Raw genomic sequence first — 26,414 nt, 5'->3', positions numbered from 1 at the left:
GGGCCCTAGGGGCGTGTTCGGTGTTGGGACCCAGGGTTCAGATCTGACTTCTCCCTGCCTTTCATCTCCTTTTCTATGACCTGGTATCTCTTCCTAAATCCTGGAGGGATCACAGAGGGAGCCCTCAGCGGGAGGAGGCTGGCCAGGGTTCTTTTGTCTCTGAGGGTGGAGGATGGCACAGTTCAGGGATAGAGAGAAAGCCCCCCACCCTTTCAGGCTTCAGTTGAACAGAGTCACCCTGGGTGGAGTTCTTCACACGTTAGAGTCCTCCCTTGAACCTGAGATTCCAGGATGTCAATATTCAGTCCCGTCCAACCTTTCTATTCTCTGTTCCCTCCCCAAGTCCTACACAGCCCTATATTCCAGTCCCACTGATTGTCAAGCGTTCTCACTCTTCTGTGCCTTTACAAAGGCTATTCCTCTGCCTAGGATAGTTTCCCTTCCTTGACTGGCTCCCCACCTTTACCTGCTGTGTGACTGTTGTGCACATTACTAAAGCATTCTATGCTTCAGTTCCCTGGTCTATAAAACAGAGCTAATAGTACTACCTAATTGATAGAATTGTAGAGAACTAAACAGTCCACCGATAGGGCTTAGAGCAGTGCCTGGCACATAGTGAATACTACTATTATTATTACCACCATCTGTGAGGGTCCTGAGGACTCCCCCCCAATATGTGGCATTTGCCCTGGAACACGATATTAGCGTTCACTAAATGTTTGTGGCCTTGAATGCAACATCTTCCTTTGTGCTACCACGATAACCAACACACAGCTTTATCACAGAACTTATCACATCATATGGCAACTATTTATTTACTTGTCTGCCTCACTGACTAGAAAGAACTCAAGGGCAAAGGCATGTCTTCAAGAACCTTATTTTCTCAGTATCTACTTCAATGGCTGGCCTTTAGTAGCTGGCCTCAGTAAGCACTCAATAAATGCTTCTTGAATGAATGCTGAATGCACCTCCATTCATTCAATAAGATTCTCCTCTTCTTTAAGGGTTCAGTGATTCTCCTGGCACTCTCTCAAAGACTGATAACACACAGAAACATCTTTCAAACTTTGTTTATTCACCTGTAAAAAACCTCACACACACACACACACACACACACACACACAAGGTAGGGGGGGGCAGACCTAAGATCCCTGTTCCAATCCCCAGACTCACCTAGGGGGTCAGCACATACATTCCATACCAAGGTGACCCAGGCCCACTATCCACTATCAGGGTCTGGGCACCAAAGGGGCAGGCAGGGGCAGTGTCCTAGGTTGAAGCTAGGTCTGTCTGGTTGGGGGCCTCCTTTGCAGGTCCATATGCCTTTTCCCAGCCTCACATTAGGGGTGTTCACAGCAGAGTGGCCTGTTCGGGGTGAGGGACTGGCTGTCGATAGGCTGGTAGCCGAGCCCTAGTAGCATCTCGGCGGCGGCGGAAGGCCAGGAATTCCTCCCGCAGGGCAGCACAGCGGGCCTCAGGGCCAGTAACATGGGCAGTGTTCAGGAGGCAGCCCTCCTCTGGAGTCTTCACACCTGCAAGAGGCAGGCAGGACAATGAGAAGAAGCCCTGAGGTTCACTAAGTGAAGAGTTCAGATGTGAAGCTCGTTAGGCCCTTCCAGTACAGATGGCCCAAGGGGGCAAGGCACAGTCTAGAGCAGAGGAGCCTGGGAGGCAGGGTCTGACTGGGAATAGGTGGGTCCTAAGGTGGCAGGGGGGATGTGGGACAGCATGGCCGAGATGCCTGCCTTTCCCCGGGGCTCACACACCTAGCTCTGGCTCAGCTTCAGGTCTGAGCCGGGAGCTGGCCAAGCCCAGGTGCAACGTCTCCAGCAATTCCATGTCCCCAGGGAATTCTGAGTCCCACTCATAGTTCTCGTCCACAGATGTGTTCCTCCTGTAAAAAAAAGACAAACATATGGTGTGGGTGGAGGAATAGAATCTGTTCAGAAAAGTCTGAATTCAAGGACCGCAAACTCACATTAGGCCATGGGTTTCCCCTGAAAAATCCCTGGACCTCAGCAAAAGTTTCTAAAAGGAGACAAGGTTTCCCATTCCCAGGGTGGGAGTGGAGCAGAGAAGGCGCAGGGTATTGGGAGAGGGGTGAGGTCTGTGGCAGGACTGAGGCAGAGGTAGGGATGGGCAGGGACTGCTCTCACCTCTTGCTGACTGTCACCACATGCTCCCTTCGGGGCCATCTCTCAGGGCCACTGGCCCAGCTGCTGGTGTCTCCTGGAGCAGGGCTGAGGTAGCTGCCTCCAGCAGAGGGGGCTGTGGAGGGGGGCCGCAGGAACGAAGCGCTGCCTCGCCCGCTGCTCTGGCTGGTGAGGCTGCCTCGAGGGGCAGCAGGGAGAAGGCCTGGCAGCAGCCGCTCCCTCAGTGTCCAGTCAGCCAGGGCTGTGTAAGGGGGTTCTGCAGTGGCCCCAGCCCCTACCACAGCCCCAGGAAGTGATTCCCTGGGGGACACAGGAGGGGTGTCTGGAGGACGAAGGAAAGATGAGGTGGGGCAGCGCCGGGTATCCATGTAATCTGGGGGTGCAGCAGGGCTGGGCTCCTCAAGAGGGGGCCAGTCCCCATCCACATTCATCTCTCGGAAGAAGGGCAGGCTCAGGTACTGGAGTAGGGGTCCAGGACCTGGCAAGGGACTGGGTGGAGCTGCTGGAGGGGGCGCCACAGGGCTGATGTCTTCAATGCAGAGGGGCTGGGGTGCCCCACTGGGGCTGCTGCTGCTACAGTCAAAGGACCGGGCGAGACACTGGGCTGGAGTCCGAGGTTCTGCCTGCTCTGGGCCTGACCTTTCCTGGGGGGCCGCCACAGTGGGCCCCATCACAAAGCGCCCATCTGGGCCCCGGCAAATGGGCTCCAGGGGTAAGGGTCCCCGGCTAGGCGGAGGATCTGGGTGGGGGCTGGGAGTTCCGGCAGGATCCCCCCAGAGCAGACTCTGGCGCAGGCTAGGAACTGGGGAACCCTGGAGCTTCAGCTTCGCCACGCTGTCAGGACTGCCTGAGCCCAGAGCAGAGCTGGGGAAGGATAGGAGATCAGGGTCTGTGGTAGGGGCAGGTCCCCCTCCCAGGAGCCAGCGTCAGGCCTTGAGAGGTTTGGTGAACAACAGAGCAGAGCTAGGGAGAACAAGCGAGGAAAGGACCAACAAGGTGGAAGGGGTGGAGGGAAGGCACAGGCCATACTGGACCGGCCTCAGGCTGGGGCCACTGCACACCCCTTCTTACCCTCTCCCACTTTTGTTCCTCTCCCACCCCTAACATCCCCCTAGTAAAGATGCAAAAAAGGAAGTAGAGGATACTGGCATGTACAATGGAAAAGCAGAAGAAAGCCAAGGAGGTGGAGGCACTTACGGTGCAGCTGATGTCCCGGTCGGAGAGAAGATAAGAGGTGGATCTGGAAGGGCACGAGAATAATAGGTGACACAGGCAAAAAAAACAGGCCCTCCAGGCGCAGACTCTCTCACCCAACACCAGACACCCAACCCCATCCGGGTGGGAAAAGCGTAGGCAGGACCAGATGCAGGACTAAGAGAATGCACCTGGATCACACAGGAGCGAGGATTTTCCCCCAGGTAGGAGGGGCTTAAGGAGGGGTGGGGCCTTTCGGTGCGCTAGGCCCAAGTGCGCAGGAGGAGGGCTGAGGGTGGAGGGGCTTACCTTGGCGGAGGCGCTTGCGGCGGCGGCGGGCAGCCCTGCGCCGGTTCATGAGGCAGGCGGCCAGGATGCTCACGAGGACGGCCACGCCTAGGAAGCAGACCCCGCCCACCACACCGGCCAGCACGGGCTGGGGTAGGAGACCCGGCAGCTGCGTGCGCGAAGGGTAGACCTCCAGACCTAGGCAGGGGGCCACGAGGGAGGGTCAGTGGACTCGGAGCCCCCTCCCCACCCGCAAGCCCTGGGGCTCCTCCCTCACGTCAGGTGCTCACCAGAAGTGGAGACGTTGGCCGTGTTGCTGGGGTCGCTGACGTAGCTGCCTGCGAAGGCCACGAGGCGGAACTCATAGAGAACATCCTGCGATGGGGATGGAGTGCCAGGAGGGAGGTCAGGGCCCAGCACCGCCCATCCCAGCGGTGCGCGGAAAGACTGTGCAGGTGGGACGGAAGGGTGAGGTAGGATGCGGAGATGAAGAGCTCAAATCGAGAAGATAGGGTTTGGGGAATGGAGAAGGATGCAGGAGAGCCCCTAGGAGGCTGCTCCCTGTATTGCCTCTCGCACATACCTTGATGAGGCCTGGTACCAGCAGCTCTGTTTCTGTGCCTGCCACAGCCGGGTCCAGCACCTCCCAGCCCTGGGAGCCTTGCCGTCCTTCCAAGACGTAGCCATCCAGTCTCTTAGGGACCAGCTCTGGGGGATCCCAATGCAGGAGTACCCCCCGGGGTGTCCTCACTGCCACCAGACCCCGTGGAGGGGACAAGGGAGGGGACATCTCTGTTGGAGGAAGCCTGGGTGCCGCTGGCGTGGTAGGAAGCCCTGCATGGGACAGAAAGGCAGGTCAGAGCAAGGATTCCCAGCGCCGCTCCCCTGGCCTTCCACGACCCCAGTGCCCAACTCTTCTCCCAGAGCCCCTGAAGACAAGCTCAAATCATCTTCCACACACCCCTCTGGACCCTAAGCTGGCCAGCACCTCTGCCCCTTCCCATCCAGAACCTCCCATATCCTAACTTTCCTAGCAGCCCTTCCCCATCCTTGTCTCTGCTGTTCTGGGACTACAAGCCTCTCACCTTCAGGAGCAGACAAGACGATTTCGCTGAAGGGACCACTCCCCAGCTTGTTCTGAGCCAGCACGCTGAACTGGTACTGGGTGTGGGGCTGCAGCCCTGGCACTAGGAGGTGAGCAGCCCCCACAGGCACTGCCAAGGACACCCAGTCATGGTGCATTCGGTCAGGACGCTTGGCCCTGGGAGACATGAGGACATGGGGGGGGTACCTCGTTAGCTAGGTAGACCAGAAGATCTGGGGTCCAGACATCTAACCAACTCCTCTCTGCTCAACCATCCAAGGTCTCAGGACCTTGGCCCTGAACTCAGAATCTGGAAACAGGGAAGCAGAGCCAGGACTGGTGAAGGATAGAGGGACAGAAGACAGGGCAGAAGGCCAGATAGATTCAAAGAGGAGAGGAAAGGAGGCAAGATTGGTGCAGAGAAATGGCAGGAGCAGGTCACTCACAGTGGCGTGTACCAGACACTGAATCTCTGCAGATAGCCACCATCAAAGCCAGGCTCCCAGGAGACATTGGCACCCTTAGGCAAAGGCACCACGGATACATTGGTGACAACATGAGGGCTAGTGCCTGGGCAGGGGGGAATGGAGGAATGGTGGTCAGGGCCTGAGGGAGTGTAAAGAGTAGCAGGGGCCCCAAGGCCAGTGCCCTTCACCCATCATCATCCCAGGGGTCCCACACCCATAATCCCCTTTCTCGGCCTCCAAAAACGATTCCATTGTAATTTCTCCCAGCCCCTGGCCATCTCTCCAGCCACTAACCCAGCACGTAGACGTTGGTGGAGGCAGCCACTCGGGCCACAGCATTGCTGGCACTGCATTCCCAGTGCCCGTGGGCCTCCTTGGTCAATGGTCGCAGGATGAGACTGCTGTTGCTGTCCACCTGGGCCTGGCCTTGCAGCCCCCGGCCCACCTACAGAACCACTGGTGAGCCCTGAGGACACACGCAGCCACCCCTCACCAAGGGCGCCCCTCATCTCTCCAGGCACCTCCAGTTCCTCCCCACCCTGCCTCTGACAGCCCTCTCCTTCCCATACCCTCCCTCCCACAAAATGGCTGGGGCACAAGAGGCAGGGGTGAAGTGGGCACGGGTACAGGCAGAGCGGGCTCAGGAGCCTTACCTTGGCCCAAGAGACAACAGGAGGAGGGTCCCCTTGGGCGGAGCAGGGGATGAGCAGCTCCCGCCCTACTTCTTGGAAATATTCTTCCTTGGGCCGCTCTATAAAAGCCGGGGGAGCCTACAAGCCAGGCCTGGCATTGGGAGGGGCCCTCTCTTACATCACCATCTAAGGTTGGCTACTCCCCCTCTCTGTGTTCCTGTCATGCCATGTCTCACCTCACTCTCTCTCACTCCCCCTAGCTAAACACTCACCAAGCCTGTCTCCACCTCATTCTCTCTCCATCTCTCAATTCTTCTGTGGCTCTGTGTCTGTTCCCCAGTGGGTAGGGGCTGGAGGGAAATGGTGGCATAGTAAGGGCTGGCAGGCTTAGGCAGGACTCTCAGTGATGTACGAACTTCTACAGAACATTCTTCCTCCCAGAGCCCCAGAGAGGGAGGCAGCACAGTCAAGGTTAGTGAGAGTTGGGGTGGACAGGATATCTTACTTTTGGATGTGTGTGACTGATGTCCCACCTCCCAAGCACCACCTCTGCAGAAACCTCTGGGATGGCATCAGGCAGCTGCTGCCGTGGCCACCATGGGAAACAGACTTGGAAACCCCTCCCCATGTGTCTGCCCCGCTCCACCCCCATCAGCCTGGCCTTAGCGCCATCTCCAGCCATCTGACTCACTGTCACCACAGGCCCCCGCCCACCTCCGGCCTAACCTTGAGTAGCACGCGGGTCACAGGGGAGGGCCCGGCGGTACCAAGACTGTTGTAGGGGGTGCAGGAGTATTCTCCCAGGGCATCCTCGTTCCCCAGGGCAATGATCAATGAGCCTTCTGTGCCCTGGGACCAGCCAGGGAACTGGAAGGAAGAGGAGATGACAGCTAGAGAGAGGAGCTCAGCAGAGACAAGCCCGGGATGGCAGTACAAGAGAGGGGGCAGGACGAGAAACCCACAGCTATGCAGAGGACTCCAGCAGCTCCTTGTCTAGGCCTGACCCCTCTCCGACTTCCAGCGCTTCCTTTCTCTCCTGCCTACAGAGGGACCCCTCCCAATGGTGTGAGGCTGTGACTGCACAACTCCAGGGGGTGCCACTCACAGAAAATACACTGTGAATGGCCACCCCTGGAGTTGGGCTACATGGGGCTTTCTGCCTGCTGGGACTTCACCTGGCTCCCTTCCCAGCACTCCACAACGAAGTTCAACGTCTTCCACCCCACACCAGCTCCTATTCCTCTATTAAAGGGTCCACCGTCCTCCTTGCTGAAGTCTGCCTCCGCACGTTCCCTCACTCCCCCTAGCGAAATCCTAAGCCAGTCATCCTGAGAGGTCCCTTTTGTCGGGGCAGGAGCCCATTCATCTTCATGTCATCCTCTCTAAATCAGACTCCACGACTCTCACCTGGCCATTTCAGCAGCTTCAGAACCCCTCTTCCTATGTCCAGCATCTCCTGCTACATTCCACTGGATAAGCTCAATCCCTGATCACAGCTCTAATGCTATCACACCAATGCTCAACAAACTCCAGCAGCTCCAACTGCCTGCAGACTTTTTTCTTAAACAGTCAACAAAGATATACTGAGTACTATTGTTGTAGAAGGCCCAGGTACACTACGATGAAAAGATGGCAATAATAGGCCTCAAAAAATTTATAGTCTCTGCAGACAAAAGATCCCAATTGCCTTGGAATTAGGCAATGGTAACCTGGCATTCACAGTTCTGCCTTTTGATGCCAACCTGTCTTTCCAGCTTTCTCTGCACCATTCATGTCCCTACAGGCACTCCAGCTTCCACCCAATTGGATGATCCATGATTCCATAACACATGATTCCACAAACACACTATACTACTTCCTGCCTCTTGACCCTGGTTTCTGCAAGGGAATGACTGTCTCCTCTTTGAGGCCCATCACCTGAGTCCCAGAATCTGTTGCTGGTCTATCCTCAACCACCCTAAAAGAAAGGCATGAGCTCCATCCGTGGCCTTCCAAACAGTGTTGCTGTCCTCTGCCCAGGCAGTGCCCACTTGAAGGATAGATGCCTCCTTGCCCCTGCCCCCAACCCAGTATCCCACACAGCACCTGGTAAGACGTGTGTGTTCCCCGGGACACACAATTCCCCAATCATCACACGAAAGAACCTTCAGTTCTGCTTCTTGACTCTTTGCCATCATTTTCCCCAGAGATCATCTCTCTTCTTTCCCCAAAGAAGACACAAAACCACCACCTTAAACCATGGAAATTTTTCCTCAGGGGTTTTAAGTAGTCTCCTATGCAACATGTCCCATAACACAAATTAGATTCACAAAAGATGTGTGTCCCCAGTCACAGAATTGAATTAAACTGAGCTAACTCCACCCTGCTGTCCTGAGCAGGATAACACCAAGCTGTACTGCCCCAAGCCTGTACCTTGTCCAGCTGCAGGGCCTTTCCATCCTTGGTCCAGCTGACAAAGAGCAGTGGGGGGTTGGCACGAACCGGGCAGCGGATCACCCCCGGCATGCCTATGGGCAGGGGCGTCTCAGGAGGCATAGCTGTCACCTGGGCTGGGTCTGGGGGAAAGTAGTGGCAAGTTGGGGGAGAGGGGCTTGGCCTGGCCCAGGGGAAGGGAGCAGGCTGTGGGAGAAGCTGGGGTCAGGAGCTTACAGAGCACAGTGAGGTAGGCAGAGGCTGAGGGTGGATGCAGGAGGCCATTGCTGGGCACACAGGTGTAGCAGCCGGCATCATCAGGCTGGGTGGCCTGCAGCCGCAGGCTCCCGTCCACCAGAATCCGCACCCGGGACTGCAGGCGGCTGCAATGTGGCATGTGTGAGGAGGGGTCCAGGCCTTGCCCAGCCAAGTGGCTCTTCAGAGACTGTGAATTCCCCACCTCCACCCTCCTAATGAGGGTGACCCCACCTAATGTGGAAGACATTGGTGTTGTCCTGGAACCAGCTGTAGGTGAGATTAGCAGGGTATGCCTCAGCGTGGCAGGCCAAGGAAACATCCTGGGAAGCATTGACTGTGCAGTTCTTGGGGGGCACCACGATGACTGGGGGTCCTGTGGGGTGCACAAGGGGAGGAAGGTAGCCTCAGCCCACAGTCTTCCCAGAACCCTGAGGTCACCTCTGCAATCCTTCCCAGCTCTGCCCTCTGGAATCCTAGGGCTTGTTGTTACCAGGCTTTGGGGAACGGAAACAGAAGCTTCCCCCTGTATGTAACAAGAATTCATCCTCTCCCTGAGACCCATTCCTCTTTCCAAATTCTCTCTGTTCCATCAAGAGCAACCCCATTCGTGCGGTTCCACTGCCTAGGAGTGGTGTGTGTGTTTGGGGGAGTCAGTTTAACTCTGCTCATTTACCATTTGTATCCCTGCTTGTCACCTCTTGAATTACTTCTTTGTCTCTGACCCTAACCCAGGTGCCCAATACCTCACCTCAAGATGCTGCAGCAGCCCCTGACTCCAGGCTCCCCTGTGGCTGCCACTCTAATCGCCATTCATACAGAAACAGCCCCTTGAGCCACAGAACACTTCTGCTCAGGAACGTGCAACAGCACCTGGCTCCTACTACACTAAGCTCAAACCCAGCCGTGTGGACCTCTGCGATCCAAACCCTCCCTACCTGGCCAGCCATCTTTCCATGTCAGCCCTCATGAACTCTTTCAGGTCAGTGTGGGCAGCTGACTGTCCCCCATCTCCATGCCTTTGCTCCCTGCACCCCCGGTCTGGAATGTCCCTCCCAAGGGCCTGGCCACACCACATACCTCCTGCAAAAGCACCTCTGCTACTACAGTTCCACTACTTCTTCCCCTCTCTGGGCCGGTACCGCATGAGCAGTCAGTAAGAAGAGGTCATGATGCTAGCTGACACAACAGAGCACTGACTGCATGCGGGACACTGAGTGCTAAGCACTTTACCTGCACGACCTCATTTAATCCTGACCAAAAGCTTGGCGGTGGGAATTGTCTCCATTTTATGGATGAAGAAATGAAGGCTCAGAGGCAGACAGATTGTGAGGTGATTGCCCAAGGACAGCAGGAGAGGCAACATTCCCATTAGGCTTCCTTATGCCACAGACGACACTTTAACCATTACCCGGCACTGCCTTTCTTACAGTACCACGGACAGCAACACTTCCCTGTTTCCCCAATTAGTCCCACTTCCCCACAAAGATAATAGGCTCTATGAAGGCACAGTCCAGGCCTTCTACTTCTCAGTTTCCCTTCTAAAGGAAGGATCTTGGCCAGGAATTCCATGTGCCTGTGACTGGGCTCAGCTGGACCTAAGTAAATTCTTGTAACAGACCTGAGAGGTAGACATGAGTCTCTTTATAAAGATGAAGAAACTGGGACTCAAGGAGTTAGCCGGTTCACAGCCTAACACAAGCACCCATGTCCTTTCCACTATAACACACTACTAGGCACTAAGATCGCTTTGTCTGCTTACTGAGCCTTTTAAAATTAAGGTGCTGGTTTCAGAGCGACAGCCTGCATTGGGGGCCCCCTCAGCTTCCACGGGCCCTGCGCTCAGGCACAGATCTTCCTATCTTGCTGTGAACCAATTCAGCCATAGGTCACAGCCCCCTTGCATAGGTAACCCTGGAGCCCAGCCCTCCCGCCAGAGAGCACCTAGCACTAGCAGCTGGGTGGCGTGGGTGGCGCTGCCCTCAGTGCTGGAGGCTTGGCAGGTGTAGACCCCAGAGCTGCCTCGCTCTACCCGGCGGATCCGCAGTGTCCCGTTCTGCACCTAGGGAAGGAGTGGGTGAGGAAGAGTCCTTTCCCCTGCCAGCCTCAGATCCTGCACTTCCGAGGCTGGCCAGCAGAGGGAGGCAGCACCCCAGGCTCGGGGCAAACAATGCCAACCCCCTCTCCTGGCCCATCTTCCAGCCTGGCCTTTGCCTCCTCTGTCCTCTGGCCCCACTGCCAGGCCCCCACCTTCCCTTCACACTCTATATGGCTCATTCTATCCACCCCCAGGACTCACTTGCACCTGGCCCTGGCCCTGGCCCTGGCCCTGGTCCTGGCCAAGGTCCTTTCCTCGGAGCTTCCACGTCACACGAGGCAGGGGGCTGCCACGGGCCACACAACGCAGGGTCACAGGCTCCAGTTCCTGCACTTCCAACACAGCAGGAGGTGTCTCCTGGAATTGAGGGGGCGCTGCAAGGGAGACAGGCATCGGGCCCCAGAGGGGCTGTCAGTGCAAAGAGCAGTGTCCGAGGGCCAGGGAGACGACTCAGGGCTCCAGTCTGCTGCCCTGCCCACCCACCAGCCCCGCCTCATAGGAATGCTCAGTCCGGGCCAAGTGAGGATTCTATCAACCCACCCCCCCACACTGGCCTGGGGCTGAACCCAGGCTGGATGTCCAGAGCCGGCGGGGAGAGCCAAGTCCCCTCCGGAGGAGCACTGTTCTGGGAGTGAGGAGGGCTGGGTCCTAGACTCTGCTCTGCCACTAATCAGTGGCATGACCCAGCCTCACCTATGCAGTGGGAATGATTATGACCTCCTTCCTACTTAGGAGTGAGACAGAAATAATAAGGGCCTGGGTGAAAAGGTATTCTGAAAACACAAAGTGCTATGTGTATGTAAGCTGTGTTTCACTCAGGGCCCAAGAGCCCCCTCTCTCCCACCCACTTCCCTGGCCAGGGAAGCAGGAGGGAAGAGAAAGAGGGAGTTCCTGACACAGAGCCTAGAAGACTGATTGGATTTATATTTGAAGAACTGAAAAGGGCAGGCGTATGGGGGAGGGGTGAGATGCAACCACTAAGTGAGCAAACAAGGACTCTCAGGAAGGGTGGGGCATCGGAGTTGTTTGTGGGATAGAAATAGAACTCCCTCTTCCCCTTTCTCCCACCAACCAGAGGTCCCCATCCTCCTCCTCCCTGTCCTTCTCCACCACCTGCCCCGCAGCCTCATACAATTGACTGTCAGATGCACCCAGGAGCCGTTAGCAAAATCGTCTTCAGGGATGTGCTGGTCCAGGAAGAACACGCGGCACTCGTACCAGCCCTGGTCTTCCACCCGGAGACCCTCAATCTGGAGAGAGGCCCCCTTCTGCAGCCGGACTCGTCCTGGGGGAGGAGCCCTGAATCAAGGGTGCTGAAGGAACCCCATGGAAGCCCCAGTTCCCTGGTCACACTGGTAATTCTTAGAGGTAAGAACAGGCTCAGTCTCTCCCAATTACTCTGAGAGTGTGAGGTCCACAGAGATGCAGATGGGGTTGGGGTCATTCAGGACAGGTCCCTCCATTCAGCCCCTCTGACCGCTCTTGCCGTTCAACAGCTGGGACCCTGTCTACACAAAGAGAAACCAAGGGGACAGCAGGTGGACAAAACCTTCCCCCTGAACTGCACTTGGTGTCCAGGACTGTTGGGGAAGGAGGTGAAGAGCCAGCACGTAGGCTCCTCTGGACTCTTACAGGATCTGGGCTTTATTTGTAGGGGAAGGTGTGAGCTCCTGGGAGTACTGCTGATAGAGGATTGTTTCCCTGAAAACCTCAGCAGTGTTTGAGGCCCTAGCAGGGGAACCCAGACCCCGCCTGCCAAAGCCCCTAATCCCTCAGGGCTATTATCAGCAGCCTAAGCGCCTTAGGGTGGCCAGAGTCCAGCCCAGCAAGCAGCAAAGTCAGCAGCCTCCTCGCCCCATCCTTTCCATGCCCCGGGGCACTCAGGCCCCAGCTGGCTGACCACATAGAGTTCCACAAAGCCACACAACCACAGCACAACCAGACACCTCAATCCCGCTCTTAGTCAGCATCCACACCACACTGCCAGGCTCAGACCGAGGGTGCCTACCCAAGCCCTCAGCACCCTCCCTGGATGCAATTGTGCACCCCAAACGGCTTCATGGGTCCCTGGCAGTGTAGCTTCGTGATACAGGCACACACTTGGGAGCCAGATAGACCTAGGCATGAGTCCAGCTCGACTGTGTACTCTTTTGGGCAAGTTACTTAACCTCTCTTACCTCATCTGTAAAAAGAAGAGAAACAAAATTGAGGTGGGGTGGAGGAGAGAAATAATGTAGGGAAGGCATGTAGCATGGTGCCTGGCATCACTGGATGCTCAAATAAAAGTTGTTGAACAAATAAATGAGGTCTAGATTTGAAATCAGAAAGCTGCACTCAAGTCCTGGCCGTGGCCCTAAACTGATCACACATCATCTTCCTTTTCTCTCCCTGCATCAGTGAACAGCACCACCACACACCCAGTTACCTTATCAGGAACCTGGCATCTCCTAGATTCCTCAATTACCTCCCATATCTACTTGCTCATTAGGTTTTTCAAATCCTACCTCCTAAACATTTCCCCTTCTCTGCTGTCCTCACCTTTACACGTGTGGCATGTCTCACCTGGGTTTCTCCAACAGCCTACTTGCAGGTCTCCCTGCCTCCAGCCTCCTCCCCTCTACATCACATTGCTCATCCCCACCTTGACCTCCGCTATGAACAAATGGAACTTTCTTTTTTTTTTTTGAGACAGGGTCTCACTCTGTTGCCCAGGCTGGAGGGCAGTGGTTTGATTGTAGCTCACTGCAGCCTCGAACTCCTGGGCTCAAGTGATCCTTTTGCCTCAGCCTCTCAAGTAGCTTGTTTACAGGCAAGTGTCACCATGCCTGGCTAATTGTTTAACTTTTGAAGACAGGGGTCTTGCTATGTTGCCCAGGCTAGTTTCAAACTCTTGGCCTTAAGGGATCCTCCTGCCTCAGCCTCCCAAAGTGCTGGGATTAAGCTGTGAGTCACTGTGCCTGGCTGCATTTTCTTAATCTTATGTTGTGTGCAAATGTTGCTCCAAGTCCCTTTGCGTAGTGTCCACCGCAGCTTTTCCTAATACTAGAAATTCCGAAGCTGTGAATGTGCTCAGCCCCTCTAATTTGCTTCCATTCTACCTCTAGAGTGATCTATTTCAGAAAGAAGAGAAAAGAAGGATCAAGTTGAGGCAGGCTTTGTGATCTTAGGCAAGAGTCTTTTTGTACTTAGAATGAGTTCCAGGGTGTGGATTCTCTAGGATGGGTGGACCTGCTTAAAGGGCTAGGTGTTGAAATCCCCACCCGGGAGATAAGACTAGGCCTACTGGGTAAATATTTAACATAATCATACCCTTCTACCTACTGTCAGGATTCCTCAAGAAGGCTAATCTGCCTGGCTGCTGAACCCTGCAGACCCCAGACTGCAACCTCTTCTATGTCCCACATGACACTTTTCATTATTGTGATCTTCTAGCTCCACAAAGAAGGAAGAAGAGGGAAGGAAGATTGAGTGTGGAATACGGGCCATGTCATATTAGGCGTTGTCACCGTATTTAATCCTCCCAAGAATTCTATTGTAGCTTAAGGAATTAAAATGTTAAGTTTCTTTCCAAAATCACATGGCTAGTAAGTGACAAAGCCAGGCTTCTTTCTCCAGACGCAGCATGCTTTCCATGGACACGGGTGTTAGGACAAAGTGCTGTTCAGGGCACTGGGCGTAATCGGTATATTCTCACTTGGGAGATGCTGGTAGCCAATGGGTAACAGTGCAAATGTTACTGAGAATATCTAAAGAAGCATACTGCGTGTCCTAGCTTTTCTGACAGTTGGACTGCTAGACCTGTAGTGTTATAGAAGAACAGGAAGATCTCCGGCAGGGCAGCCCTGAGTCCTCTTGAGTCCTGGGCCCACCTCCTGGAGGCCTCCCTCCACCTGCAGGGCTAAAGCCTGTTGACTTCAGATCTTCCCGTATGCAGGGGTGTGTGAAGAAAACAGGAGACACAGTCTCTGCTCTCTTGAGCTCTCGGAAGGCAGGGAACCCACAGTCACCTAAATGGGCAAGTTCATGTCCACACATCCACAAAGAAGTTCAAAAAATGGTGCTAACTGCGCCCAGACATTGCACTATGAAGCAAGAGGAGTAAGGAAGGCTTCTGGGAAGCTGTGACTGGGCAGAGGGTTAAGAATAAAAGGTGGTGAGGGGAGGTGACTAGAGCAAGCAGGGGCAACTCAGGGCAGAGAAAAAAATGCATGTCCCTTCTGCTATGTGGGGCATCTTGAAAATCCCAAGAAATACAGCACAAAAGTCCATCCCGCCATTTTGATGCGTTGGTCTAAGATCCACCTTAGGAAAGCTGGTGTCGACTAAGCCTAACCTTCCTTCCGGAGGCCTGGTCATGGGTTCACACCACATAGGCACTGTGCGGGCACAGGCTGGGACACTTTACACACGGCAGCTAACTGAACCCTACTCTTTAGTCCTAGCTTGTTTTGTATTGCTTTCACTCCATGGCACTCGTTGATAAATCCAGTCCCCTCTGCTAGATGCTTCTAGAGTCCTCAAAGATGGGAAGCCTTCCCTTCTGTGTGGTCCCTAATCCTCCAACAGTCTCTGTCAGGGTTCCGCACACATTCTAGACCACCCGCCCCACAACAGTCCCTGGCCCATCTCCCCTTCACTGCCCAGAGGGTTTATGACAGAAGAGCATTGTCCTTAGCAACCTCTACCTCCTGTTGCTTAGCAACTGCAGTTCCGAGTCCCCTACACAAAGGCTGAGAGGCCCCTTCCACACTGTGAGGCAGTAAAAGGGTTAATGGGCTCAGGGGTCTCCCTCAGGTCTCAACTCCCTCGGCCAGAGGGCCCGACCAAGAGCTCCAGACTGAGGTAGGGGTGTGAACAAAGGATAGGAGTAGAGAGTAAGTCCCAGAGGCTACTGCTCACAGCCCCTGCAACTCAAGCAACAGCACAGACAGAAGGAAGACCCACAGGTAGACAAAGTTGCTAACCATCCAGTGGCTTCAGGCCTGAGGGACCTCAAGGCAGGACACAAGCTGGAGAGAAGGAAGAGCTTCAAGTCTCCCTGGTGGAGTCCCAGGAAAAGCCCCTCTCTCTTCCGCCTCCCCTTGCCTTGCCCTCAGTCAGGCAACATTTTGAATCTGTCCAGCCTCAGCCCGGCAGCCCAAGACCCCTCCCAGGCCCGGGCAGGCGGAGGCAGGGAGGGAGGGCTGGTGGGTACAGCCGTTTTTTTCTCCACTGGTGCTAATTGGGGCCCGCTTTCATCCATTCCCACAGGGCTTGTGCAGACACATACACTCCCACCAGGCTGTTTGCCAATAACTGCCCCCAGTTGGAAAATAAACTTCCCTTCTGCATCACCTGCCTGCACCTCCTCCCCTCTCCGCTCAGCCCGCCCGGTGGCAAGGCTCAGCCAATCCCAGGGTTTCCCTCAAGATTCAAACTAAAGAGGGAAAAGGTGGGGGTATCCCCATCAAAATCCTCCCAGGTGGCCTTTCCTGGGTCTCCCCTCTCTGAAGAGGAGGCAACAAGACTCTCTCTCAGCCCTAGCCCAGACCCGTCCTCAGGGCCTCCTGCACACTGCCCTCTGAGACCTGGCACTAAACCGCTTAGATTAAGGCTCCATCCGGGATTAGGAGGAAGCAGAGCCATTGTAGCCATTCTAGGGAGCCAGCTGGGGTGCAGCAGAAGGCGCCCAGGGAGGCTACACACGATTTTAAGTCCCAACAGGTGCCACCTAAAGCAGCAACCCAGGCCAGCCCCATTCAGTCACTGACCTGTGGGGAACCGGGGCCCTCCCCAGCCACCCTCTCCGTACACCTGTGCTTCTCTACTCAGAAGCAGGCTGCGTGCCCCTGGAAAAGCAGAGAGGTCACAGCCGCACCCATCCTGCTGCCCCATCAGCCCATTCCCTAGAAGACTTGAATCCCTGAGCTAGCATTTAAGGTGATGGGGAAGGGGGAGCGGGCAGAGGAGTGAGCAGGTAGTAGAGCCAGGACCAAGGTAGGGCCAAATGGGGAGACTACAGGTCAGGATGAAGTCTGGGAGGTTTCATGATGAGATCTAGAAAAAGCAGTTACAAAATTAGAATGGATACTTGGAATAGGGCTGCAGGATCTCCTTTGGAACAGACCACGTGGAGTCCTAAATAGCACAGCTATAATAGTGAGTGTGTGTATGTGTGCAAATGAATGAATCTTTCAATGAATTAACACTGCTTGGGAGCACAACCATGCTTGTTAAGCAGAGTTAAGGCAGCAGGGCTGGCAATGAGATCAGGGCAGGGACAGAGCAGTTCACCAGAGGCCTTGCCCAACTCTACCCAGTCCACCTTTCTTGCTGATACCTGCCTACCTCCCACCTGAGGAGAACTCTTACCCACGTAATCAGGGTCAATTCGGGGAGAGTAGAGGCCGAACTGGATGAAGATGGGAAGCAGGAATCCAAAGCGCAGCCACTCGATGACATGCAGGGGGGGCCGGCCGGCCGGGGGCAGCAGGTCACAGCCCAGCACCACACTCTCCCCAGCCCGGCCCACCACCGATACCACCTCAGGCTTCCCTCGACCTGCATGATGGGTGGCATGAGGGCACAACGGGGGGCCAGGGTCAGTGCTGGGAGGGGAGGTGCCATCAGTATCTCTGTAGGCACCTTAGGACTTTGGGTGACTGGAGAAACCCCCAGTTCAGCTTCTCCAGAACCAGCCCTATTCCTCCCCTGCCCTCACATGCTCAAAGAGGAACCCTTGAGGAGTACCCCCATACCCACCCCAAGGCTAACAGGGTGTTCTTGAGCCCAGGAGTCCAGCTTACCGTCAGCCCCCTGGCTGATAACCAGGCTGAGGACGGCCAGGCCGAGGCACCACACCATAGCCCAGCTGGCCTGCTCGCCCAGCCCCTCCTATCCACAGGGGCCCAGATGGAGGGGCCAAGGGATGTCCTTCTGATCAGCTCAGGGAACAGGTTTCAGCTCTCACTCATCTGTACAGTGAGGGCTTGGCTCATGTAACACCCGAGGAAGCTGCTCTCCGGAGAACCACCAGATCTAAATGCAAAGTGCAAGGCAACATGCAGAGTTGGCCAATACTGGAGCCCAGAAGAAACCCCACCATTAGAGAAAGGCACTGGGAAGAGAAAGGAGGGAGGAGCATAAGTAAGTGGAGGGTAGGGGGAACGGGAGAATCTTGAAGCCCTGAGGAGTAAGAGCAGGAGTAGGAGTACTGGGAGAATGGTGAGTGCTGAATGCAGACACCAGAAAGGTGAGGAAATAGGGGAGGCTGGGAGAGCTGGGAAGGTCTTAGGAAATGCGGAAGGATTCTGGGGACGCCTGCTTTCTGAGAGTCTTGAAAAACTAAGCCAGAAGAGAACTGGGGTTCCTTATATACTTGGAAAAAGATTTTTGAAGGAAGTATGGTAGATCAAGACTTTCATGGCCCAGCCTTCTCTTGCTTCTTCCTTACTCTTGATGCTTACAAGGTATAGCAGCAAGATGGAACCAGTACTGTCACCTTCACCTCACTGTGACAAATAAGGGCCCTGAGGATCTCTGTTCAGAGGCAGAGAGCCAGTCAAGGGCAAATCCAGGGCCGTTAACCCTCAGAAAGTGGTCCCCAGGACACCCCCATACAATCCCTTGTCCTATTTCCCTGGCTTCTATGAAAAACTCTGGAAGCTGGGGACCCAAGGCCTTTCTCCATTCAGTCTCCCTACACTGCTTTGGCAATGAGTGAGGCACTTGGGAGAGGAGGAGCTGCCTCCCCCACCTGCCGGTATGGGGGGCCCAGGCAGCATCCTCCAGGTCTGGACAGGTCCTGGGGCTGGCAGCTGGCACAGCTTCCTCATGATACTGCCAAGCAGCCCTCCCACTGCCAGGCAGCACCACTGAAGGACCTCACCCAAATCCCTCCCACTAACTCCCCTCCAATATCTTCGGGGTGGCGGGGTTTGTCAGGCTCTCTCTTCCCCAACCCCAGGCATGGTCCAAAAAAAGCCTGTGAGTCCCTGAAGTGTACAAAATGAGCCCTGGGGCATGGAGGGTAGGAGCTCCTGACAGCCCCACAGATCCTAGGGCAGTCTCAGAGAGCCAGAGGGTCCATGCCAGGGCCCGGCGCAGCCAAGTGGACTCTGCTCTGAGGCCTCCAACCCACTCTTGGCCACAAAGTTCAGGATAGACTATAAGACATCCTCCACAGAGTCTGATCCTTTCCTCTACATAATGATCCTGTACCGTTTAACTTCTGGCAATTCACTAGCAACAAAGCCCCTTGTTTCCCACTGCCTCCAGGCAGCTCTCCCATACTTCCCTGAAAAACCTTTTTCCAAGTATATAGGAACCCCCTAGTTCTCTCCTGGCTGTTTTCCAAGACCCCGAGTAACTAGGTATCCCTAGAATTCCTCCGAGTCTCCTAATATCTTTCCAACTTCCCCGGCCTCCACTATTTCCTCACCCTTCCAGTCTCCTCACACACCACTCCCTCATCCTCCCATTATTCCCTTTCCAGTTATCGCTACTATGCACAGTCCCCCCACAATTCCAGCTTCTCGCACCAGATCGCCAACTGCAGCAGGCCCCCTGCGCTACAAGGAACTCCCTTCTAGTCTCCCCGCCCCCCAGCCACTTCTCCCCATCCTCTCCTGCCGAGAATTCTCCTCCCTGGGATTCTCCTGCCTCAGCTCACAATACAATTCTGATACCCCACCCCCAACAATTCCTTTCTCCCTCGCATTCTACGGTCCCCTGGAACTCCTCCTTTCTCTTAGAACCCACCAAGAACTCCCCCACATTGCCTCCAGAACTCCTGCAGTTCTCCGGGAACCCCCACCCACCCGCCAAGAATTCCACTTCACTCCCCAGAACTCCCCTAGTTCTGCTCCCCCAACGAATTCCACTTCTCTCTAGAACTCCCCGCTTTCTCCTGTCCCCCATAACTCCGCACTACTCTCCATGCCCCCGCCAGCACCCCCACTTCTATACCCCCAGTACGCCCCCTCCCTCACCTGCTCCGCACCGCTCTGCTCCACTCTCGCCGCTACACAATAGGGGGCGGACCCGCCTCCCCGCCTCGGATGCCCCGAGCGCCTCCCGTCGCCCTGGAGACCGCCAATCCCCCTCCCGCGGCGGCCAATTGGAGCCGCCAGAGGCGCGTTGAGGCGGGCGGGACCCCTGAGCGGCCTGGGAGTTGTAGTTTCAGGAGGGAAGTGTTCGGCGGCACGTGGGCTCAGGTCGCCCCCTCGTGGACCTCTGCACAGCCAAGCGTGGAAAGGCCGGTGGGTCGCTTCCCGCCGCCAGCAACAGGGGCCGCCGGCTCCGGCCAGCGCTCCAGGGCTGCGGAAGCTGGCCCCTTGCCGTCCTTCTTTCGGAACCTACGGGCGACCCTCTCTGCTCCCTGAACGGGCGCGCCACAGAGGCGGCAGCTAGGGTTGAAATCTGAGCCTGGGGGCAGGAGCACCAGGCGGGGAGCATGACTCCCCGCCCTCCTCCCAGGGGATCCACCCAGGTTCCGGGCTCATCCGATCTCCTCCCGCATCCCCATTTCCACCTCCACCCATTGCTTCTCTAGCAGGACTGGAAATACCTGTCTGCATTGGCGAGCTCCCAAATCTTGCCCAGGCGCCTCCCACCGTGTGCAGCTGGGGAAGTCTGCTCTGAGCGTGGGGTTGCCAAGTCAGCTCCCGAGGCAGCTCCGGGACCAACGACCCAGAGAAACAGGCCCAGAGGGGAGAAACGACAGATATCCTGACACAGGAGATTGAAAGGGAGGAATGAAATAAAAGATCACTTACTGGACCACTGCAGGGTGCCGGATCCTGGACTAGATGCTTTATAACTCCTGTGTAACCTTCACAGAAACCCTGCGAAGTAAGTAGAGCTCCCGTTGACTAATGAGAAAACTGAGGCTCAGGGAGCTGAAGTAACTTGGCCCAGGCTTTCCCATCTAAGACATGGCAGAGCTGGATTGAGACCCAACCCAAACTTCATCAAACCCACTCCCTAGGAGACATCACCCTCAGACACAAAGATATCTTGCATATCTTACCCCTCAGAGATTCCACCTCCTCAGCTTGGTGATGCTGTAGGGATGCAGGGTTGGTTTAAGCAATCATTGCCTGTCCAGGTCCTTGCCATTCAATTGGCTCCCTTGGAAGCCTTCCTTGAAAGTAACATGCTGATCTCATCCCAATCTGAAGTACTGAGACTCAAACTGGGTGCACCATGCATCAGACTCACAGAATCATTGCTGTAACATCATGAGAGACCCTCCGGGATGGGCCTAAGCACTGCTTGGCCCCAGAATCCCTGGCACATCATTTCTCCATGTAGTCATCTAAGCCCCTATCTGATTATATCCTAGTCCAGGAAGCTCAGCACTACTGTGGTACCCATTCTATCCTTAGTAAGCTCTGCCTGCTGGACAGTTCTTCCAGGTGTAAAGGTTTTAGTGCTTTTGGGTGACTGAGATGGAAGAGGCAGGAGCAGTGGGCCAGTCTCTTCCACCATCCCTCCCACAAATACTCCCAAAGTAGCAGCTTTTCAACAATGCTTTTCAATGTAATACACTGATCTATTCATAAAACTATAATGGAAACATGTTAACGAATGCAGCATGGAAGCAAGGCTAGAAGAAATGGTCAAAGAGCGAAGTGGTTTTGTTTATTTGTTTGTTTTTGAGGCAGAGTCTCGCTCTGCCTCAAAAACTCACACCTCAGGAGTGCAGTGGCGTGATCTCAGCTCACTGCAACCTCCACCTCCCGGGTTCAAGCGATTCTCCTGCTTCAGCCTCCCAAGTAGATGTGATTACAGGCACCCACCACCATGCCTGGCTAATTTCTGTATTTTTAGTAGAGATGGGGTTTCACCATCTTGGCCAGGCTGATATTGAACACCTGACCTCGTGATCCACCCTCCTCAGCCCTCCCAGAGTGCTGGGATTACAGGTGTGAGCCACTGCACCTGGCCAAGTCAAGTGTTTTTTAGTCTTTGGATCCTTACCAATCATTGGGAAGGATCTCCCTCCCCCGTATTAGAATTGGCCACACCTCTGATCTGAACTGCTGTCTCCAGTGGTTTCTTGAGGATAAACTAATCTCCTTTGGACTTTAAAATAACTTTTTGTTAAATGACATTTAAAATGGTTTTCAAGTTTTAAAAGTTTATGATATGGCCTTTTCTTTCCTGGAAACTTATTTTGTGAGTTTTATTGTTATTGCCATTTTTTTTCTGATTTTTATATATATTGGAGATTTTTTGGTAAGAAAAGGAACCTAGTCCTATAACTTGTTCCCTCACTGTGCCAGGAGTGAAAACTGATTTAAAAAGTAGTCCCTAAGGTTCAAAACAAAAGATTCTCCTCTAGGTTGTCCTTGATTCATAGTCATTACTCTCTGGGAAAGCATATTCAACCAACGAGGATTCCACCTAACCTAAGTGTCAGGCAGCCCCCAAATTTTCTTTTTCTTTTTTTTTTTTTTTGAGACGGAGTCTGCTCTATTGCCCAGGCTGGAGTGCAGTGGCACATCTTGGCTCACTGCAAGCTCCGCCTCCCAGGTTCATGCCATTCTCCTGCCTCAGCCTCCTGAGTAGCTGGGACTACAGGCACCCGCCACCTCGCCCGGCATTTTTTTGTGTTTTTAGTAGAGACGGGGTTTCACCGTGTTAGCCAGGATGGTCTCGATCTCCTGACCTCGTGATCCACCTGCCTCAGCCTCCCAAAGTGCTGGGATCACAGGCGTGAGCCACCGTGCCCAGCCAGCCCCCATGTTTTCAAATTGCTGACAAGGACATCAGAAAATATTATCTCTCTCCCTCTCCTCCTCCTCCTCCTCTTCCTCTTCCTCCTTCTTCTCCTTCTCCTTCTTTCTTCTTTCCTCTTTCCCTCCTCCTCTTCCTCCTCCTCCGCTGCTGCAGACGCCACCGCGGCCACCGCCGCCGCCGCTGCTGCTGCTGCTGCTGCTGCTGCTGCTTCTGCTGCTGCTGCTGCTGCTGCTGCTGCTTCTGCTGCTGCCTCTTCTTCTTCTTCTTCTTCTTCTTCTTCTTCTTCTTCTTCTTCTTCTTCTTCTTCTTCTTCTTCTTCTTCTTCTTCTTCTTCTTCTTCTTCTTCTTCTCCTCCTCCTCCTTCTTCCTCCTACTCTTCTTCTTCTTCCTCCTCCTCCTCCTCTTCCTCTTCCTCTTCTCCTTCTCCTTCTTCCTTCTTCCTCCTCCTCCTCCTCCTTCTTCTTCTCTCCTCCTCCTCCTCCTTCTTCTTCTTCTCTCCTCCTCCTCCTCCTTCTCCTTCTTGTTCTTCTTTCTTCTTCGTCTCTCTCTCTCTCGCTCTCTCTGTCTCTCTCTCTCTCTCTCTCTCAGAGCTGGAGTATTCTCCTCCTCTTGCTTTTGAACATCAAAACTCCAGGCTCTCCAGACTTGGGACTGTGAGTTTATACCACCGGCCTCCCTGGCTGTGAGGCTTTTGGACTTGGACTGAGAGTCACACTTTTGCCATCCCAGGGCCTTCAGTGTGCATGTCCTAGGACTTGGCCTCCACCATCATGTAAGCCAATTCCCCTAATAAATCCCATCTCATATTTCTATATCTGTATCTATCTCTCCTATTGCTTCTGTCTTCCTGGTGTATACCTGATATTTCAGCAGGCCTTGGGAAGAAAGGACCTGAGCTGCTCCACAGCCCTGCGCAAAGGGTATGGTGTGACCTCAGAGATGTCTGCTTGGCACCATTAAGCACAGGTGTTCCCAATCAGCAAGTTTCTCAGAGAAACTTTAGATAAGCAGAGAATTACTTGATATCAAATGGACCCTGAAAGGTGGAACACGTGGACTTTTAGTAGTAACCACATTTGATGTGTTAACATTGCTTGTACCAATTAAGCACCACGTAACTATCCCATATTCTAGAATAGAAAGGGTATCTTGAGTAATCAATAATATGGATGTTGTTAATCAGGTATATATTAAATTATGTCTGAGTTAAAAAAGAGGCCGGGCGCGGTGGCGCAAGCCTGTAATCCCAGCACTTTGGGAGGCCGAGATGGGCAGATCACGAGGTCAGGAGATCGAGACCATCCTGGCTAACACGGTGAAACCCCGTCTCTACTAAAAAATACAAAAAACTAGCCGGGCAAGGTGGCGGCGCCTGTAGTCCCAGCTACTCGGGAGGCTGAGGCAGGAGAATGGCGTGAACCCGGGGGGCGGAGCTTGCAGTGAGCCGAGATCGCGCCACTGCACTCCAGCCTGGGCGACAGAGCGAGACTCCGTCTCCAAAAAAAAAAAAAAAAAAGAAAGAAAACGTTGTCAATTCCAGGGACTCTGTTGACCACATGCCTGTAAGCAGCAGTCTTATTACCAGATCAATAAAGAAGTGTGGTTTCTCATGTATTGTCATTTAACTTTTTGTGTGCCTGTCTTCTGCCCCAGTGAAACACTAAGCCCCACAAGGGTGTGGCTATTGTCCTGTTTGTCTTTGAATACCCCCTTCAGAAAGGCCCTGCTTACCTTTCCAGCCTGGTTTCTCACCTATCCCTTTATCGCGGTGTGCATGGCTTTGCAGGCCTTAGAACTACTGTGCTCTTTCACATATCAGTGTCTTAACACTTAGCTTCTGTCTGGCTAGAATGCCCTTTTCGCCTTTCCCCAGACTTACTGCTGATCACAGGTCAAATTTCTGTTGATCTGTTCCCTCCAGGACACCTTCCCTGACTCTTCCCACCATGCCCTCACCTTCACCCCAGCCCTTTTCCCACCTTGTTATTATACACACTCCACAAAACAGTCCTTGAAGGCAGAGGTATATCTTCTGCCTCCCCAGTTCTTGCCAAGTTCCTGGCATATTGCAGAGGTAGAAGCCTGTGCCTCTCTGAGTTTATATTCAACTTTCTTTAAGATCACATCCTTCCTCTTCCAGAAGCTCGGCCTCTTTTGAGGCCTCAACCCTTCTCTGCTCAGAGATTGGCTGTGAGAAGAAGGAACTTTGCCAACTTCCAGGGAAATCCCTGGGCCTGTCATACATTCATTCCGTTATTTATTCATCCTTTTGTTTACTTTCTATTAATTCAACCCTGCAATAACATGAGAAATGAGCTGCCCCTTTGTGTGCAAGATGGACTCAAGGTAGCCTTTCCAGTCAGTCCCTGGCCCTGCAGCGGTGCCTCCTAGGGAAGATATAAAAGGAATCGAAGGGATTGGGGGCTGCCGGCCTTTTTTGGAAGCAAGACTGCTCAGGGCCTAAGGGATGCCCAGAGAACCAGCCTCAAGCAGGGACTGCCTTCCAGAGGGACAAGGGCTCAGGCCCTCAGAAAGTAGACGGGACAAGTTTACCAGCACTAAAAGCTCTTGGGGCTGGTTTCCCAACCTTACTACCTCCTTCCCAAGCCCCAAGGGGCTCCATCTCCTGCACAAATACCTAGGGAGACCCCTACTCTTGGCTTCCGGCCCTGCCCCATGCCGCTCTCAAGGCCCTCCCCCTGGGTGGTCTTGTGCCAGCCCATGTGTCCTACTTTCCTAAAAGGAAGGTATCCTTGGTCTCATTGGTTGCCCAGTTGAATGTATTCCACTGACCCCTGCACAGACTTCTTGTTCCTTTTTTGGAAGACACTTTGGAGATCAGCATCCTCCCCCTCAAAAACAAAGAGGAAGAGACCCACAGCAATGTCAGGCATGCCTCCTGCCACGCAGTCCTCTCCCCACCCTTCAGAGGCCTCTTCTGAAACTCCCCAGGGCCCCCAACCCACCCTGTCTCTGTGGCACCAAGGCACTTGCCTAACTCTGTCTCTGTGGGAGCTCCAAGCTGCCTCTCTGCCTGCTTCTCTCTTCCAGTGTGCACTTCTTGGAGAAAGGGGCTGTGGCTCAATGGAAGTTTGCTGAACACAGGGTCACAGGCCAGAGGCAAGTGGCAGATCAAAGCTCAGAGCTCCAAAATGTCACCTAGGCTCCCCGCCATACATCACAGCCTTCACCACTTCCTGCAATTCACCCACTGAGTACACCTGTCCTGTCAATTGGGTGTTTTCTAATTCTCTCCCCAGTCCCCGCTCCCCCCTAACCCCCTGCCCCATGGCAGCTGCATAAGTAATATCCACAAGATCTGATTTGGAGGGAATAATGGAGACTTGGGCAGGGACGCATTAGGCCTGGGAGACTGATCATTGGTCTAGGGAAACAGCAAGAACATAAACTTAAGGGCCTTTGCCAGGGAGTGGGGGGTGGGCATTAACCCAGGACAAGACTCCAAAGAGAAGGCCTAAGACATGGAGATCTATAGGCAGGGACACAGGAAGGACAGTAATACTAATCACAAGCAGAAGTCAAGGTTCCACGATCTCACCAATACTCCAGCATCCCTATGGGGTAGGCACCAGAGGCCCAGAGCAACTGGCATCAGGGAAATGATGGAGAGGTTGCAGGCTCAACTCACACCCTGGGTAGGTCTGAACAAGGTCCTTCCTACCTCCCTGTTTAGGACAGCTTCTAGACCAATCTGGGATAGATGGAGTTGTTAAGCAAATGTGTCTGCCAGGATGAGAGTGGGGTAAGGGAGCAGAAGAATCTTAACAGGAATAAAGCCGCTTTTATGCAGGATTCAAAATGCCTGAAATTCTCAAGTCACAGGTTCAGTTAGGTTCAAAGAAATCTCTTACTTTTCTTATTTAATGCATAAATGACAAGCATGTTGGTGGAAAATGGGATAGGTGGTGAGTGACAGCATACCAAAACTTCCCTGTGAGGGGCCTTTTAGACCCACTTCTCTCCACAAAGGAGGGCCTGAAAAAGCACGTGGACTTGGGGGAAGGCACTGGGAGTTGGGGGAAAGACAGCAGAGTGGGTTTTGCCAGAGCCACCCAGTGAGGACAGAAGGACCCAACACAGCTCCTG

At 54.2% G+C, this 26,414-nt stretch overlaps 1 protein-coding gene across 1 annotated transcript; it reads right to left on the bottom strand.

The window, feature by feature from the left end:
- Window positions 1-1,054: 1,054 nt before the first annotated feature.
- Window positions 1,055-19,888, bottom strand: IGSF9 (immunoglobulin superfamily member 9). The gene is made up of 21 exons (XM_007976546.3): window positions 19,553-19,888; window positions 17,369-17,600; window positions 16,935-17,123; window positions 11,716-11,868; window positions 10,785-10,957; window positions 10,430-10,547; window positions 8,720-8,861; window positions 8,468-8,613; window positions 8,231-8,373; window positions 6,545-6,685; window positions 5,840-5,956; window positions 5,481-5,631; window positions 5,166-5,289; window positions 4,721-4,896; window positions 4,219-4,469; window positions 3,926-4,010; window positions 3,657-3,833; window positions 3,351-3,393; window positions 2,157-3,017; window positions 1,767-1,894; window positions 1,055-1,532 (listed from the first exon to the last, which is right to left on the bottom strand). Exons 2-21 carry the CDS (start codon window positions 17,424-17,426, stop codon window positions 1,351-1,353), a joined length of 3,558 nt encoding a protein of 1,185 aa, XP_007974737.3. The 5' UTR covers window positions 17,427-17,600; window positions 19,553-19,888; the 3' UTR covers window positions 1,055-1,350.
- Between the last annotated feature and the right edge of the window lie 6,526 nt (window positions 19,889-26,414).

Source organism: Chlorocebus sabaeus, chromosome 20 (assembly GCF_047675955.1).
Source record: "Chlorocebus sabaeus isolate Y175 chromosome 20, mChlSab1.0.hap1, whole genome shotgun sequence".
NCBI lineage: Eukaryota > Metazoa > Chordata > Mammalia > Primates > Cercopithecidae > Chlorocebus > Chlorocebus sabaeus.
Note: the sequence above shows the minus strand (reverse complement) of the source record. Positions and strands in the feature narration are given on the sequence as shown.

What these genes read in the sequence shown, in the direction of transcription:
- IGSF9 (XM_007976546.3), bottom strand. Translation starts at nt 17,426, where the DNA reads ATGGTGTGGTGCCTCGGCCTGGCCGTCCTCAGCCTGGTTATCAGCCAG. An exon ending in AGTGTCTGGTACACGCCACT is followed by an intron (nt 4,897 to 5,165) that starts GTGAGTGACCTG and finishes CATGTCTCCCAG; the next exon opens with GGCCAAGCGTCCTGACCGAA. An exon ending in GGCCAACGTCTCCACTTCTG is followed by an intron (nt 3,834 to 3,925) that starts GTGAGCACCTGA and finishes CCCCCTGCCTAG; the next exon opens with GTCTGGAGGTCTACCCTTCG.